The sequence below is a fragment of the Leptodactylus fuscus genome, chromosome 6 (assembly GCF_031893055.1).
Source record: "Leptodactylus fuscus isolate aLepFus1 chromosome 6, aLepFus1.hap2, whole genome shotgun sequence".
NCBI lineage: Eukaryota > Metazoa > Chordata > Amphibia > Anura > Leptodactylidae > Leptodactylus > Leptodactylus fuscus.
Genome location: NC_134270.1, coordinates 19315744 through 19334578, shown reverse-complemented (window position 1 = coordinate 19334578; position 18835 = coordinate 19315744). Strand labels below are relative to the sequence as shown.

The following is an 18835-nucleotide window of genomic DNA, read 5'->3' as shown; positions in this document are numbered from 1 at the left end:
TATAACTACTATAACACTGCTCCTATGTACAAGAATATAACTACTATAATACTGCCTCCTATGTACAAGAATATAACTACTCTTTTAGAAAAAATAGAGAAGTAGCTCACCTATCTTCCGTTCACTTGTCCTCCTGTGGTGCACGACCCTGTTCTCCTTGACCTCTTGGAGCAAAACGATGAGAAAAAATTCCATAAAAGGATTCAAACAAAGTTTGAAGGATCTGCAGCTCAGAGGAGGTTAAAACTCAAAAAAAAACTTTATTTCATACTTTTAAAAGGACTCACCCCAAATGGGTAAATACATTCAGAGGTTTAACAACAGAACATAGTGAGAAAAAGATAGAAAAATGTGAAAATAAAACCAAAAACCGCTGACGCGTTTCGGGACAGATTTTTAGTGTCCCTTAATCATAGCGGAATACAGCCTGGAATTTTTTCTCAAGAATATAACTACTATAATACTGCTCCTATGTACAAGAATATAACTACTATAATACTGATCCTATGTACAAGAATATAACTACTATAATACTGCCCCCTATGTACAAGAATATAACTACTATAATACTACTCCTATGTACAAGAATATAACTACTATAATACTGCCCCTATGTACAAGAATACAGCTCCAATAATACTGCTACTATGTGCATGAATATAACTGCTATGTTACTGCCCCCTATCGATCAGAAATATGAATAAACATATTTGGTTTTGTGTGACTGTCCTTGGCAGTGTGCTGAGTACGGCGCTCTTGGTTATTCTATCAGTTATTATAATGCTCCTTTCCCTCTTCTTTCCATACAGATGATATTATCACTTATTACATCTCACAGCTGCAGAGTACAGAGGAGATGACTCGCTGCGGCTTTGCGTTGTCATTGGGGGCCCTGCCAAAGTTCATGTTGCGGGGCAAGCTCCAACAGGTACTATGATGTGAGCAGTGGCCCCGGGCTCAGCTCCAGTTGCCACTTTTTCTGCCTTGTCACTATGATAAACATTCCTGATCCCTGAAATCTCCAGTCATGACCCAGAAACTGTGAGTAGGAACTAACAGGGAAATGCAAATGAGTTCCTGATGTAGAGAGATTCCTGATGTATCAGCAGGTCATGGAAATATACAAGTCATCTGCTGATATCTACTGTATACAGTACATGCATCATGGGAAAGTAATATCCCGGGATCTGGGGAACTACAAGTCTCAGTCTACAAGCCTTTGTCAGCTGGCATTTTTGGGGTCCATATCTAACCAACATGTACATGTTCTGTTCTGTCATAGACTCCTCACAATCTTACCCCTATATCGAAGCCAGAGTTCCCCCATAACAGAGCCACTTACAAGAATCCGAGTCAGCATGTATTATTACTCCCTAATAATGTCGCCCACAGCAGTACCCCCATAATAGAGCCAGTTCACAACAACATTGCCCTGACAGTACAGCCAACTGACAACAGTACCCAACAGTAAAGCCAACATAAAACTGCCCCCCCCCCCAATAGAGCCACCCAGAGCTGTGCCCCCATAATGGATCCAGTTGACAAGTGTCCCCAAAATTGAGCCAGCTCAAATCGGTGCCCCAATAATAGAAGAGCTCGGATCAGTGCCCCCATCATAGAAGAGCTCGGATCAGTGCCCCCATCATAGAAGAGCTCGAATCAGTGCCCCCATCATAGCTATGGCTATTGCAAAGCATTGTGCCCACAACAGAGAGCTCACAACAGTGTCCCCACAATACAGCCCACTCACAACAGTGTCCCCATGAGAGAGCCTGCTCACAACAATGTCCCCATAATACAGCCTGCTCACAACAATGTCCTTATAATACAGCCCACTCACAACAGTGTCCCCATAATAGAGCCTGTTCACAACAATATCCCCATAATAGACCCTGATCACCACAGTGTCCCCATAATAGAGCCCGCTCACAACAGTGTCCCCATAATAGAGCCTGCTCACAACAGTGTCCCCATAATAGAGCCTGCTCACAACAGTGTCCCCATAATAGAGCCTGCTCACAACAGTGTCCCCATTATAGAGCCTGCTCACAACAGTGTCCCCATAATAGAGCCTGCTCACAACAGTGTCCCCATAATAGAGCCTGCTCACAACAGTGTCCCCATAATAGAGCCTGCTCACAACAGTGTCCCCATAATAGAGCCTGCTCACAACAGTGTCCCCATAATAGAGCCTGCTCACAACAATATCCCCATAATAGAGCCTGCTCACAACAGTGTCCCCATAATAGAGCCTGCTCACAACAGTGTCCCCATAATAGAGCCTGCTCACAACAATATCCCCATAATAGAGCCTGCTCACAACAGTGTCCCCATAATAGAGTCCGCTCACAACAGTGTCCCCATAATAGAGCCTGCTCACAACAGTGTCCCCATAATAGAGCCTGCTCACAACAATGTCCCCATAATAGAGCCTGCTCACAACAATGTCCCCATAATAGAGCCTGCTCACAACAATGTCCCCATAATAGAGCCTGCTCACAACAATGTCCCCATAATAGAGCCTGCTCACAACAGTGTCCTCATAATAGAGCCTGCTGACAACAGTGTCCCCATAATAGACCCGGATCACAACAGTGTCCCCATGATAGAGCCTGCTCACAGCAGTGTCCCCATAATAGAGCCCGCTCACAACAGTGTCCCCATAATAGAGCCTGCTCACAACAATGTCCCCATAATAGAGCCTGCTCACAACAGTGTCCTCATAATAGAGCCTGCTCACAACAGTGTCCCCATAATAGAGCCCGCTCACAACAGTGTCCCCATAATAGACCCGGATCACAACAGTGTCCCCATGATAGAGCCTGCTCACAACAGTGTCCCCATAATGGAGCCTGCTCACAACAGTGTCCCCATAATAGAGCCTGCTCACAGCAGTGTCCCCGAGTCTGCTCACAGCAGTGTCCCCATAATAGTCTGCTCACAACAGTGTCCCCATAATAGAGCCTGCTCACAACTATGTCCCCATAATGGAGCCTTCTCACAACAGTGTCCCCATAATAGAGCCTGCTCACAACAGTGTCCCCATAATAGAGCCCGCTCACAACAGTGTCCCCATAATAGAGCCTGCTCACAACTTTGTCCCCATAATGGAGCCTTCTCACAACAGTGTCCCCATAATAGAGCCTGCTCACAACAGTGTCCCCATAATAGAGCCTGCTCACAACAGTGTCCCCATAATAGAGCCTGCTCACAACAGTGTCCCCATAATAGAGCCTGCTCACAACAGTGTCCCCATAATAGAGCCTGCTCACAACAGTGTCCCCATAATAGAGCCTGTTCACAACAATATCCCCATAATAGAGCCTGCTCACAACAGTGTCCCCATAATAGAGTCCGCTCACAACAGTGTCCCCATAATAGAGCCTGCTCACAACAATGTCCCCATAATAGAGCCTGCTCACAACAATGTCCCCATAATAGAGCCTGCTCACAACAGTGTCCCCATAATAGAGCCTGCTCACAACAATGTCCCCATAATAGAGCCTGCTCACAACAATGTCCCCATAATAGAGCCTGCTCACAACAATGTCCCCATAATAGAGCCTGCTCACAACAATGTCCCCATAATAGAGCCTGCTCACAACAATGTCCCCATAATAGAGCCTGCTCACAGCAGTGTCCCCATAATGGAGCCTGCTCACAACAGTGTCCCCATAATAGAGCCTGCTCACAACAATGTCCCCATAATAGAGCCTGCTCACAACAATGTCCCCATAATAGAGCCTGCTCACAACAATGTCCCCATAATAGAGCCTGCTCACAACAGTGTCCTCATAATAGAGCCTGCTCACAACAGTGTCCCCATAATAGACCCGGATCACAACAGTGTCCCCATGATAGAGCCTGCTCACAGCAGTGTCCCCATAATGGAGCCTGCTCACAACAGTGTCCCCATAATAGAGCCTGCTCACAACAATGTCCCCATAATAGAGCCTGCTCACAACAATGTCCCCATAATAGAGCCTGCTCACAGCAGTGTCCCCATAATGGAGCCTGCTCACAACAGTGTCCCCATAATAGAGCCTGCTCACAACAATGTCCCCATAATAGAGCCTGCTCACAACAATGTCCCCATAATAGAGCCTGCTCACAACAATGTCCCCATAATAGAGCCTGCTCACAACAGTGTCCTCATAATAGAGCCTGCTCACAACAGTGTCCCCATAATAGACCCGGATCACAACAGTGTCCCCATGATAGAGCCTGCTCACAGCAGTGTCCCCATAATGGAGCCTGCTCACAACAGTGTCCCCATAATAGAGCCTGCTCACAACAATGTCCCCATAATAGAGCCTGCTCACAACAGTGTCCCCATAATAGACCCGGATCACAACAGTGTCCCCATGATAGAGCCTGCTCACAACAATGTCCCCATAATAGAGCCTACTCACAACAATGTCCCCATAATAGAGCCTGCTCACAACAATGTCCCCATAATAGAGCCTGCTCACAACAGTGTCCTCATAATAGAGCCTGCTCACAACAGTGTCCCCATAATAGAGCCCGCTCACAACAGTGTCCCCATAATAGACCCGGATCACAACAGTGTCCCCATGATAGAGCCTGCTCCCAACAGTGTCCCAATAATGGAGCCTGCTCACAACAGTGTCCCCATAATAGAGCCTGCTCACAGCAGTGTCCCCGAGTCTGCTCACAGCAGTGTCCCCATAATAGTCTGCTCACAACAGTGTCCCCATAATAGAGCCTGCTCACAACTATGTCCCCATAATGGAGCCTTCTCACAACAGTGTCCCCATAATAGAGCCTGCTCACAACAATGTCCCCATAATAGAGCCTGCTCACAGCAATGTCCCCATAATAGAGCCTGCTCACAACAGTGTCCCCATAATAGACCCGGATCACAACAGTGTCCTCATAATAGACCCGGATCACAACAGTGTCCCCATAATGGAGCCTGCTCACAACAATGTCCCCATAATAGAGCCTGCTCACAACAATGTCCCCATAATAGAGCCTGCTCACAACAGTGTCCTCATAATAGAGCCTGCTCACAACAGTGTCCCCATAATAGAGCCCGCTCACAACAGTGTCCCCATAATAGACCCGGATCACAACAGTGTCCCCATGATAGAGCCTGCTCACAACAGTGTCCCCATAATGGAGCCTGCTCACAACAGTGTCCCCATAATAGAGCCTGCTCACAGCAGTGTCCCCGAGTCTGCTCACAGCAGTGTCCCCATAATAGTCTGCTCACAACAGTGTCCCCATAATAGAGTCTGCTCACAACTATGTCCCCATAATGGAGCCTTCTCACAACAGTGTCCCCATAATAGAGCCTGCTCACAACAATGTCCCCATAATAGAGGAGCTCACATCAGTGCCCCATAATAGAGGAGCTGACAACATTGCCCCCTTATAAAAGAGGAGCTCACAGCAGCGCCCCCATAGCACTCACTGGAGGAGGGAGGAAGAAATCTCAGAGTACAACATGGAGGGTCCTGATGCCATGGACTGGAGGGCTCACCTAACAACATCACAGTATATGGGACACAACTGATAGGGCCACTGCAGAACCCTCCCATATATTTGTACTACGCCCCCATGCGTATTATCACTCCCCCTCTTTCTCATTAATCTCTTGTCTTTTAAGGTTCTGGAAGGTCTGAGGAAAGTCACGACTGTCTTTGGGAAGGACGTCAGTTTTGCTGAGGCCAGAAGAGATGCCCTCAAGGCCATGTCCCAGTATGTACCCCATCCGTGCCCTATGATATATACTGTCCTGTAGGTATGTGCCTTTATGTAGATATGACCATGAGATCTGCTCCCGATGGCTTCCAGTGACCTCTCCCCCCCACAATGGCCACTGACAAGGGTCCGAACACAGGGGTCCCATATGACCATTGTTAGAGGACGGCCATACCTGATACTCCAGTAACCTGCGGCCTAATTTACTTTAGATTTTTGCTCCCTCTGTTTGCCGTTCTTGTTCATATTTTAAACACAACACTACGGTATAAGAATGTGATAACCGAGGATCCTTGCGTCGGCAGGGTCTGTGAGAGCGTAGGTGTCGATGCAGCCGGCTCACCATTGGAGGTCCTGTGTCAGGAGAACGTGACCCTGGTCTACAACACCCTGCTAAGCTGCATGAATGACTACACCACGGACAGCCGGGGGGACGTCGGGGCCTGGTAAGTGCTCATAGACTAATGTGCCATAGGTACATCATTACTGCCTCATTGTGTGGCGTCTGACGCAGGTTTTACATGGTGCAGGTTTGTGATGACATACCTGGCCTATAGGGGGCGTGAGACGGCAGAGCATATTACAAGGGGAGAGAACTTCCTTATGTCTCACTCCACCTCTTCTCCTCTGCCCTGGACACAACATGGAGTATGAGGTTTTGCCTGGAGTGTTTTTTGTAAACTAAGGAAATCCCTTTAAGGAAATTTAAAGAGACTTTCCAGGTTTACATTTTTTGATTCTCATTCTGAGTCATTTGCTGTATAGAGGTGATCTGAGGGGGAACTTGTAGTCCCCAGAACTTCCCACCTCCAGTATTAAGATTGGATAGAACTTTTTGCTTGTATTTCTGTTTTTTGCCCACAGGTGGCACTATAGCTTTCTATGGGAATTCAACGTATGCGCTGCGGAATATGACGGCGCTATACAAGTAACCAAAAGTAATAAATAGAATAAATATGAAACTTCTCACATTTCAGCAGCTTCTGCATACTGGAATATCACCACTAGGTGGCAGCAGTGTACAAGTTATTAACCGCACATTCAGAAATCATTGGTCTCGCTTCTGGTAAATTTGGATAATAATTAGAGATGAGCGAACACTAAAATGTTCGAGGTTCGAAATTCGATTCGAACAGCCGCTCAATGTTCGTGTGTTCGAACGGGTTTCGAACCCCATTATAGTCTATGGGGAACAGATACTCGTTAAGGGGGAAACCCAAATCCGTGTCTGGAGGGTCACCAAGTCCACTAAGACAACCCAGGAAATGATGCCAACACCTCTGGAATGACACTGGGACAGCAGGGGAAGCATGTCTGGGGGCATCTAACACACCAAAGACCCTCTATTACCCCAACATCACAGCCTAACAACTACACACTTTACACACTCAATACCACCTCTCTGACAGTAGGAAAACACCTTGAAACATGTGTATTTGGCACTTGCAGTGAGGAGAGCTTGTCACCAGCAGTGAATTTGGCCCTTGTAGTAAGTTGAGGTTGGCACCAACATTTGTTTTGAAAATCAGGGTGGATTGAGCCTCTAACCAGCAGAGTTTGGGCAAATTCATGGTGGAGGGAGCCTCTAAACACCCCAGTTTGGGCAAATTCATGGTGGAGGGAGCCTCTAAAAACCCCAGTTTGGACCAATTCATGGTGGAGGGAGCCTCTAAAAAACCCAGTTTGGACCAATTCATGGTGGAGGGAGCCTCTAAAAACCCCAGTTTGGACCAATTCATGATGGAGGGAGCCTCTAAACAGCCCAGTTTGGACCAATTCATGGTGGAGAGAGCCTCTAAAAACCCCAGTTTGGACCAATTCATGGTGGAGGGAGCCTCTAAACAGCCCAGTTTGGACCAATTCATGGTGGAGGGAGCCTCTAAACAGGCCAGTTTGGGCAAATTCATGGTGGAGGGAGCCTCTAAACAGGCCAGTTTGGGCAAATTCATGGTGGAGGGAGCCTCTAAAAACCCCAGTTTGGACCAATTCATGGTGGAGGGAGCCTCTAAAAACCCCAGTTTGGACCAATTCATGGTGGAGGGAGCCTCTAAACAGCCCAGTTTGGACCAATTCATGGTGGAGGGAGCCTCTAAACAGCCCAGTTTGGACCAATTCATGGTGGAGGGAGCCTCTAAAAACCCCAGTTTGGACCAATTCATGGTGGAGGGAGCCTCTAAAAACCCCAGTTTGGACCAATTCATGATGGAGGGAGCCTCTAAACAGCCCAGTTTGGACCAATTCATGGTGGAGAGAGCCTCTAAAAACCCCAGTTTGGACCAATTCATGGTGGAGGGAGCCTCTAAACAGCCCAGTTTGGACCAATTCATGGTGGAGAGAGCCTCTAAAAACCCCAGTTTGGACCAATTCATGGTGGAGGGAGCCTCTAAACAGGCCAGTTTGGGAAAATTCATGGTGGAGGGAGCCTCTAACCAGCCCAGTTTGGACCAATTCATGGTGGAGGGAGCCTCTAAAAACCCCAGTTTGGACCAATTCATGGTGGAGGGAGCCTCTAAACAGCCCAGTTTGGGCAAATTCATGGTGGAGGGAGCCTCTAAAAACCCCCAGTTTGGACCAATTCATGGTGGAGGGAGCCTCTAAAAACCCCAGTTTGGACCAATTCATGGTGGAGGGAGCCTCTAAACAGCTCAGTTTGGGCAAATTCATGGTGGAGGGAGCCTCTAAAAACCCCAGTTTGGACCAATTCATGGTGGAGGGAGCCTCTAAAAACCCCAGTTTGGACCAATTCATGGTGGAGGGAGCCTCTAAAAACCCCAGTTTGGACCAATTCATGATGGAGGGAGCCTCTAAACAGCCCAGTTTGGACCAATTCATGGTGGAGAGAGCCTCTAAAAACCCCAGTTTGGACCAATTCATGGTGGAGGGAGCCTCTAAACAGGCCAGTTTGGGCAAATTCATGGTGGAGGGAGCCTCTAAACAGGCCAGTTTGGGCAAATTCATGGTGGAGGGAGCCTCTAACCAGCCCAGTTTGGACCAATTCATGGTGGAGGGAGCCTCTAAAAACCCCAGTTTGGACCAATTCATGGTGGAGGGAGCCTCTAAACAGCCCAGTTTGGACCAATTCATGGTGGAGGGAGCCTCTAACCAGCAGAGTTGTGGGAAAGCAGGGTGGAGGGAGCCTCTAACCAGCAGAGTTGGGGGAAAGCAGGGTGGAGGGAGCCTCTAACCAGCAGAGTTGGGGGAAATCAGGGTGGAGGGAGCCTCTAACCAGCAGAGTTGGGGGAAATCAGGGTGGAGGGAGCCTAGTATTGGCAGAATTGTGCAACGCTTATGGTGGATGAGTATGAGGATGCGGAGGAATTGGAGAGGTTGAGTACAGACATGGAGTTTCATGTTGGGGTGCTTTACACAGGTGGGCCCAAAAATGACGGCTCTATCCAGTGGTGGTTCATTTTTATCAAAGTGAGCCGGTCGGCACTCTCAGCTGACAGACGGGTGCGCTTGTCAGTGATGATGCCACCGGCTGCACTGAACACCCTCTCAGATAGGACGCTGGCGGCAGGACAGGACAGCACCTCCAAGGCATATAGGGCAAGTTCAAGCCACAGGTCCAACTTCGACACCCAATACGTGTAGGGCGCAGAGGGGTCGGAGAGGACAGGGCTGTGGTCGGAAAGGTATTCCCGCAACATGCGCCTATACTTCTCACGCCTGGTGACACTAGGACCCTCCGTGGCGGCACTTTGGCGAGGGGGTGCCATCAAGGTGTCCCAGACCTTAGACAGTGTGCCCCTCGTTTGTGTGGACCGGTGAGAACTTGGTTGCCTACTGGAGGAACTGCCCTCCCTGCCGCCAACGTCACATGCTGGAAACATCTCCATCATATTCTGCACCAATTGCCTGTGGCAAGCATTGATGCGATTGGCCCTCCCCTCTACCGGAATAAAAGACGAGATGTTGTTTTTATACCGGGGGTCAAGGATAGCAAAGATCCAGTACTGGTTGTCCTCCATGATTTTGACAATACGCTTGTCGGTTGTAAAGCACCCCAACATGAACTCAGCCATGTCTGCCACAGTGTTAGTTGGCATGACTCCTCTGGCCCTACCGGAAAGTTCAATCTCCATTTCCTCCTCATCCTCCATGTCTACCCATCCGCGCTGCAACAATGGGACGATTCGAAGTTGCCCGGAAGCCTCCTGTATCACCATCACATCATCGGACAACTCTTCTTCCTCCTCCTCCTCCTCCTCCTCCTCCATTAAACGCAGTGAAGCGGACAGATGTGTGGACCTACTCTCCAGCTGTGACGGATCGGATGCTATCCCTAACTCCTCTGTGTGATCTGAGTTATCCCTGATGTCAATCAGGGATTCTCTCAGAACACACAAGAGCGGGATTGTAAGGCTCACCATCGCATCCTCAGAGCTCACCCTCCTTGTGGACTCCTCAAACACCCGTAGGATGTCACAAAGGTCTCTCATCCATGGCCACTCATGGATGTGAAACTGAGGCAGCTGACTTTGTGGCACCCTAGGGTTTTGTAGCTGGTATTCCATCAAAGGTCTCTGCTGCTCAACCACTCTATTCAACATCTGAAACGTTGAGTTCCAGCGTGTGGGGACGTCGCACAAAAGCCGGTGTTGTGGCACATGCAGGCGTTGCTGGAGAGATTTTAAGCTAGCAGCGGCTACTGTCGACTTGCGAAAGTGGGCGCACATGCGCCGCACTTTCACCAGTAGCTCTGGAACATTGGGGTAGCTCTTTAGGAAACGTTGCACCACTAGGTTGAAGACGTGGGCCAGGCAGGGAACATGTTGGAGTCCGGCAAGCTCCAGAGCTGCTACCAGGTTCCGGCCGTTATCACAAACGACCATGCCTGGGCCCAGGTGCAGCGGCTCAAACCATATTGCCATCTCATCGAGGAGGGCATCCCTCACCTCGGAGGCAGTGTGCTGTCTGTCCCCCAAGCTGATCAGCTTCAGCACAGCCTGCTGACGTCTACCAACGCCAGTGCTGCAACGTTTCCAACTCGTAGCTGGGGTCAATCTAACAGCGGAGGAGGAGGCGGTGGCGGAGGAGGAGGCGGGTGGCGGAGGAGGAGGCGGTAGAGGAGGAGGAGGAGGGGGGTGTTCTTCTCGTGTCCCTGCCAGGAATGTTAGGCGGGGAGACGAGGTACACCGGGCCAGTTTGGGAAGCAGTCCCAGCCTCAACTACATTCACCCAGTGTGCCGTCAGTGAAATGTAGCGTCCCTGTCCGCATGCACTTGTCCACGCGTCGGTGGTCAAGTGGACCTTTGTGCAAAGCGCGGAACTAAGGGCCCGCCTGATGTTGAGTGACACGTGCTGGTGCAAGGCGGGGACGGCACACCGGGAGAAGTAGTGACGGCTAGGGACGGCATAGCGAGGTGCCGCAGTTGCCATCGGGTCCAGGAAGGCGGGAGTTTCAACAAGCCGGAACGCCAACATCTCCTGGGCCAGCAGTTTAGCGATGTTGGCGTTCAAGGCTTGCGCGTGTGGGTGGTTAGCAGTGTATTTCTGCCGCCGCTCCAATGTCTGAGAGATGGTGGGTTGTTGTAAAGAAGCGCCTGATTGTGCCTTTGATGGTGCAGGAGAAGGAGATAAGACAGGAACAGGGGAGGATGAGGGAGAAGTCAACAAAGTGGCGGAGGCAGATGAAGTGGTGTCCTGGCTCGTCCTCTGGAGTGCATCGCCAGCACAGTCAGCAGTGGCAGTGGCAGAGGCAGAGGCAGAGGCAGTGGCAGTGGCGTGAACGGCAGGCGGCCTTTGTCCTGCCGTTGCTGCCTGCCACTGATTCCAGTGCTTGGATTCCAAATGACGGCGCATTGAAGTGGTGGACAGGTTGCTCTTCTCAGAGCCCCTAATCAATTTCGAGAGGCAAATTGTGCAGACAACACTATATCTGTCCTCGGCGCATTCCTTGAAAAAACTCCACACCTTCGAGAAACGTGCCCTCGAGGTGGGAGTTTTTCGGGGCTGGGTACGAACTGGAACATCTTGGGAGATTCCGGGTGTGGCCTGGCTTCGCCTAAGCTGCTGACCTCTGCCTCTAGCTACCCTTTTTGGTGCTGCACTTGCCTCAACATCCACACTACTTTCCCCGCTTGACATCCCCCCTGTCCAGGTCGGGTCAGTGTCCTCATCATCCACCACTTCCTCTTCCGACTCCTGTCTCATCTCCTCCTCCCGCACAATGCGCCGGTCAACTGGATGCCCTGACGGCAACTGCGTCACATCATCGTCGATGAGGGTGGGTTGCTGGTCATCCACCACCAAATCGAATGGAGATGGAGGAGACTCTAGTGTTTGAGCATCTGGACACAGATGCTCCTCTGTTAGGTTCGTGGAATCGTGACGTGGAGAGGCAGGTTGAGGGACAATGAAAGGAGCGGAGAACAGCTCTGGGGAGCAGGGACAGTTTGGGTTATTGTTCTGTGAAGCTTGGGAATTTTGGGAGGAAGGAGGACAAGACTGTTGGGTAATAGGAGGAGAGGAGGCAGAGTCTGACTGGCTGCTGGACAATGTGCTGTAAGCGTTCTCTGACAGCCATTGCAAGACCTGTTCCTGGTTCTCGGGCCTACTAAGGTTTGTACCCTGCAGTTTAGTTAATGTGGCAAGCAACCCTGGCACTGTGGAGTGGCGCAATGCTTGCTGCCCCACAGGAGTAGGCACAGGACGCCCTGTGGCTTCACTGCTACCTTGCTCCCCAGAACCATTCCCCCGACCTCGCCCACAGCCTCGTCCACGTCCCTTTCCGGGAGCCTTGCGCATTTTGAATTCCCAGTTAGAAATTGGCACTGTATACCAGTAGTAAAAATTGTGGGTGCACGTAACCCCAATATATTCTTTGAATTCCCAGTCAGAAACTGGCACTGTATACCAGTAGTAAAAATTGTGGGTGCACGTCACCCCAATATATTCTTTGAATTCCCAGTCAGACAATGGCACTATATACCAGTAGCAAAAATTGTGGGTGTATATAGCCCCAATTCTATTGCTAGGGGACTTGCAGGGTATTTCTGAGGTGAAGGTGGGGGGGCACACCGTTGGAACGGTGATTTGGGGTGTATATATGGGGTATACGGGAATACACTGTCAGTGTGTTCCATTCAGGATCCTGGGAAAGCTGGGTTGCGGCGATTGAGCCCGTCAGTGCCACGTTACACTGACAAGCTTCTCCCTGGAATTGAAGTTATATGTAAGCCCAATATATTCTTTGAATTCCCAGTGAGACAATGGCACTATATGGCAGTAGCAAAAATAGTGGGTGTATATAGCCCCAATCCTATTGCTAGGGGACTTGCAGGGTATTTCTGGGGTGAAGGTGGGGGGGCACACCGTTGGAACGGGTATCGGGGGTATATATCGGGTATACGGGAATACACTGACAGTGTATTCCATTCAGGATCCGCGGAAAGCTGGGTTGCGGCAAATGAGCCCGTCAGTGCCACGTTACACTGACAAGCTTCTCCCTGGAATTTAGCTCTTACAAGAGCTGTTGGTTGTCTTCTCCTTCCTATCCTAGCCTGTCCCTGCCTACCCAGAATCTAAGCCCTAGCTAGCTGGACGGAAACCTCCGTCCTCGGTGAATTGCAAGCTCAGAATGACGCGAACCTGGGCGGCGCTGTTCTTTTAAATTAGAGGTCACATGTTTTCGGCAGCCAATGGGTTTTGCCTACTTTTTTCAACGTCACCGGTGTCGTAGTTCCTGTCCCACCTACCCTGCGCTGTTATTGGAGCAAAAAAGGCGCCAGGGAAGGTGGGAGGGGAATCGAGTAATGGCGCACTTTACCACGCGGTGTTCGATTCGATTCGAACATGCCGAACAGCCTAATATCCGATCGAACATGAGTTCGATAGAACACTGTTCGCTCATCTCTAATAATAATCTATATAAGAGGGGTTGTCACCCAACTTTCCCGGGGTCCTCTGAAACAAGGCAACTAGTCCATGGTCAACATCTTGCCATATCCACCTGATATTCAATTATTCCAGTGTTTTAGTATTCTCCATCGTCTCACCCCCATCCTTCATGTATAAGTATTTCATGTCTCGTATTCTTACCAGGGTAAGAGAAGCGGCCATGGCCAGTCTACTGGATGTCACACTGTTACTGGTGAAAACCGCGCCGGATCTTGTAGGAGAAGACACGTAAGTGACAGACGTGCAGAGGGAATCCCATAGATCTGGCTACTAGTATTTCATGATAATCTGAAAGAGCTACATCTGACGGGGCAATGAGCTTTCATAATGGAGGGATTGGGCCACAGCAGCACAGAGTATTTCAGGAGAGGAATGTGCTGATCTTATAGGAGGTCACAGACTGAGCATTATATAGTGGATAAGGTAGAGTCTACAGCAGCGCAGAGTCTTTTAGGAGAGGAGTGCCCTAGTCTTGTGCGAAGTCACAGACTGAGCGTTACATTGTGGAAGGAGTGGGGTCCCCAGCAGCACAGAGTATTTCAGGAGAGGAGTGTGCTGATCTTATGGAAAGTCACACATTAGGAGTTGCATAGTAGAAGGAGCAGGGTCCCCAGCGGCACAGAGTATTTCAGGAGAGGGGTATTCTGCTCTTATGGGAGGTCACAGACTGAGCATTACATAGTGGAAGGAGCAGGGTCCCCAGCGGCACAGAGTATTTCAGGAGAGGAGTATTCTGCTCTTATGGGAGGTCACAGACTGAGCATTACATAGTGGAAGGAGCAGGGTCCCCAGCGGCACAGAGTATTTCAGGAGAGGAGTATTCTGCTCTTATGGGAGGTCACAGACTGAGCATTACATAGTGGAAGGAGCAGGGTCCCCAGCGGCACAGAGTATTTCGGGAGAGGAGTGTGCTGCTCTTATGGGAGGTCACAGACTTGGCTGACGGTTGACTTTTCTTCCTCTGCAGGTGTCAGAGAATGATGTGTTACGTGGCGCAGCAGGCGGCCGAGAAGATCGATCGCTTCCGAGCTCACGCTGGTTCCATCTTCCTCAAACTCCTGCACCAAGATAACCCAGCCGTCCCTAACATTCCACATCGAGAGGAGCTGGAGAAGATATTTGACAGGTATCTGCCCCATCTAGATAATAACTGTGCCACATACAAGGGTCTACAAACGCTGGATAACAGCTCCCCAAATGTATGTGGGTTTCCTCCGGGTATTGCGATTATAAAGCGAGCGCTACTAGGGACGGTGACTGATATTGACGTGCTGCAGAATATGTTAGCGCAATATAATAGAAGTAAATAAACCCTAATTCCCAGCTTTCCTACTGATAATATCTTGGAATTTAGACCAATATGACTGCACCACATTCCAACTAATAGTACCAGTATGACTATATAGTGTATACTAGAGATGGGCGAATACTATGCAAAACGGCAGTTTCGCATACCTCGCTCCATAGGAATGAATGGGAGCTGCTGGCGCGCTGGGGGTTAAGCGGCCGGACGCCGGCTGCGTCCATTCATTCCTATGAAGCGAGGTATTCGCTCATCTCTAGTATATAATTATTTAATTTTTAATTTTATTTTTTTTTGCCGCCTAGGTCACAGGCACATTCCCTGAACTGGAACGCCCCGTCACAAGCCTTTCCCCTGATCACACAACTCCTGGCTTTACCAACCTACAGATACTACGTGCTGATGGGCCTGACCGTCTCTGTCGGAGGGTTAACAGAATCAACAGTAAGAAACTCAGTGGTGTCACCGCTGGGGAAGTCACTGTATACATATATTACTACTATATAGCATGTCCTGGACCTTGCTGCCCCTTCTTCAGTCTCTGCAATGCTCTCCCTGAGGCAGAAGACTACACAATCTGTCAGTAAGCCATCCAGCTCCTTACAATGGCTCTCAGAGAGTTTTGGAATGATGCGGTTTGCTCGCTGTTCTCTGTGGAGGTGACCCCGGCCACGAGAGTGCTCTTCACTTACAATCTTCTAAGAAGATCCTTCAGGTCACAAGGGTCGGGCTTCATAAAAAAGACTATTTTGCTACTTTGGGCAGAAAGGAAATCTGATGTCCAACTCTCCTGGGCACACTGTGAGGTCAGAGGAGCTACAAGATGTCGGTGTGGGTAGATACATCACCTTAGGACTGATGTTCATTCTCTTCTCCACAACTTAATTGTCTCCAGATTCCTCTGGCTTCCAGAATCTTTACGCCTTGATTCTGCAGATGGATCCTCTATTTCTCAAGGTGACAAAGATTCACACAGGCGTAACATATACGTACTGATAATAATACATGAGATCCTGTGCAGGGTGTAAACCATTAGGTGACCCTTGTGACTGCATGCGCAGTCGGCTCTCCTAGTGTCTCACTGGCAGAGCCAACTGCGCAGGCGTCGGAGGTGACGCAGGAGGAAGACGACAGAGAAGGGGAGGATCCAGCCGAAGATAGAGGCGTCGCAGGATCGTGTTTTCGAGCAGCAGTGGGGACGCCCCCATCGCATTTTCAGCGCTGGGGCCCGCCCCCCATCGCTGCCAGAGAACTAATTTACATACCGGTAAAAAACTGGTATTTCTAAGGAACGGCGCGGCGGAGATCACATCTAAAGGTAAGAGACAAATAGCCTTTCTAAAGGCTATTCCAACGTCTTATCCACAAAAAAAGGTTGAAGTGGAAAGATTCCTCCGAGCAATGGTCTGGTTGTTGATGAAAAACATCTGCTCCATGTTTGTTTGGGCCATTGCTGGTTTTTAAAGCAGATTCATCCAGTTACCACCATGTTTTTGGATACCCAATAGCTTCTCTATATCCTTCTGCATCTCTGATAATCGACAGGTTTTCTTGAATATCGTTGAATATGATTTAGGAATCATGCAAATTCTGGACTGCAGAGAGGTTTGCAGATAAGAGAAGGCGGATTGCTAAGGAAGATGTCGATGCTTTGTTGCACTACTTGAAGCTTCACCTCAAGCCGCATGCACACCTTTTGGATAGGATCCCTAAGGGGGTGATGCTGTTACTCATCTCTCCTGATTCCAGTGCCATGTTCCAGCAGGAGGCCGTGGTTTCTATACTGGTTTTGGTTACATCTGTGCTCCTTCAGATACTCTGCATCATGGGGTTGCCAAAACAGCCAGCGTCCTATGTGTCAGGTCCATCCCTGTCATGACTCCCAGATACCGCAGATCCTGACCTCAGCTTTGTTCCTGACCTTTTCCCTGTCTACCGGATACATGTAATTCTTCTCTTGGCTTTGGCCCTTGGCTGTGGATGTTCCTGACCACACTTCTTCCAATCCATGACTATTTGAGGGGTCGTCCTGCAGCAAAGCAGAGGCTTTTGTACAGTACTTATACTGTTTAGAGGTTCTAGGTTAGCTATGACCTCTGTAGTCTTTAGATTTGTGCTGATTCTACGTTACAGTGTATCGGTATATACAGCGTTCTTATTACACCTATTAATATCAGGGTCACTTGCTGACTTCTACCTTCTGTCTCCTTCCAGGTTAGATACTCTGCTCAGAGTCTCTTCGAGTACTTACGGTCCATCCAGAATGACGCTGAAGCCATGGACGCCTTCTCCAAGACGCTGCTCCAACTCTTCAAGGACAACCAACGCAATGACCGGTACGAATAGATGTCAGTAGACATTAACACTAACCATAGGTCTTTTGGATGTTACCATCTAGCCATCTCCTCCAGTATCTGTCACTATTAGATCTCCCCCAACTTTAAGATGACATTTTTTAGTAATGTTTATGTACTGCAGTGCCTTATCATCCCACAAGGGGCACCGTCCTACTGCTTTATGGCTATGTTTGCTCTGTCAGTGACTGCAGGACCAGGCGGGCTCACCACTGCCCTCTGTCTTCATTGTCTCACCCCTTTAGGGTCCAGTGCTTATAATTTCCATGTGTCACCAAACAGTATACACCTTTCTCTTTCTATACAGGGTGTCCATCCCTCTGCTGAAGATGTTGGATCAGATGTTGGCAAACAGCTGCTTCGAGCTCTTCACGCAGGAAGAGAAGTAAGAAATTCCATTACCCCCAGAGGTCACAGGGATAGTCCCAATACTACTGTACACACAACAAAACCTCAGCTGTGTGAGCGGGATGTAGTAAAGGCAGATTTACATTTACTGACAGCAAGCAGAGGTATTCACATACGTTAAAGGGGTTATGCCACCATGGACACTTGTTCCCTGTCCTGTGGATAGGGGATAAGTGTATGATTGCTGGGTCACCAAGAGTCCCCTTAAATCCTAGGTGTGAATGAAGTCACACAAGCACAATGGCGCTCCATACACTTCTATGTGGCTGCCAGGACTGTAATCTTGTGGAAACACAAGTGTGCTGCAAGTTTTGTAGTGGCAGAACACGCTGGGGGTTGTAGTGGCAGAACACGCCGTGGGGGTTGTAGTGGCAGAACACGCTGGGGGTTGTAGTTTCAGAACACGCTGGGGGTTGTAGTGGCAGAACACGCTGGGGGTTGTAGTGGCCGAATACGCTGGGGGTTGTAGTGGCCGAACACGCTGGGGGTTGTAGTGGCAGAACACGCTGGGGGTTGTAGTGGCAGAACACGCTGGGGGTTGTAGTGGCCGAACACGCTGGGGGTTGTAGTGGCAGAACACGCTGGTGGTTGTAGTTTCAGAACACGCTGGGGGTTGTAGTGGCAGAACACGCTGGGGGTTGTAGTGGCAGAACACGCTGGGGGTTGTAGTGGCAGAACACGCCGTGGGGGTTGTAGTGGCAGAACACGCTGGTGGTTGTAGTTTCAGAACATGCTGGGGGTTGTAGTGGCAGAACACGCTGGGGGTTGTAGTGGCAGAACACGCTGGGGGTTGTAGTGGCAGAACACACTGTGGGGGTTGTAGTGACAGAACATGCTGTGGGGGTTGTAGTGGCAGAACACGCTGGGGGTTGTAGTGGCAGAACACGCTGGGGGTTGTAGTGGCAGAACACGCTGGGGGTTGTAGTGGCAGAACACGCTGGGGGTTGTAGTGGAAGAACATGCTGTGGGGGTTGTAGTGGCAGAACACGCTGGGGGTTGTAGTGGAAGAACATGCTGTGGGGGTTGTAGTGGCAGAACACGCTGGGGGTTGTAGTGGCAGAACATGCTGTGGGGGTTGTAGTGGCAGAACACGCTGGGGGTTGTAGTGGCAGAACACGCTGGGGGTTGTAGTGGCAGAACA

The 18835-nt window shown here is 49.6% G+C and overlaps 1 protein-coding gene across 1 annotated transcript in view; it reads left to right on the top strand.

Moving 5' to 3' along the window:
- Positions 1-18835, top strand: part of TBCD (tubulin folding cofactor D) — a 137846-nt gene that overhangs the window by 110697 nt on the left and 8314 nt on the right. Inside the window, exons 28-35 of the mRNA XM_075279437.1 lie at positions 810-928; positions 5633-5724; positions 6033-6173; positions 13774-13857; positions 14597-14755; positions 15238-15376; positions 17147-17268; positions 17594-17671. Of these exons, the coding sequence (XP_075135538.1) occupies positions 810-928; positions 5633-5724; positions 6033-6173; positions 13774-13857; positions 14597-14755; positions 15238-15376; positions 17147-17268; positions 17594-17671 (934 nt within the window). The remainder of the gene's footprint in view (positions 1-809; positions 929-5632; positions 5725-6032; positions 6174-13773; positions 13858-14596; positions 14756-15237; positions 15377-17146; positions 17269-17593; positions 17672-18835) is intronic.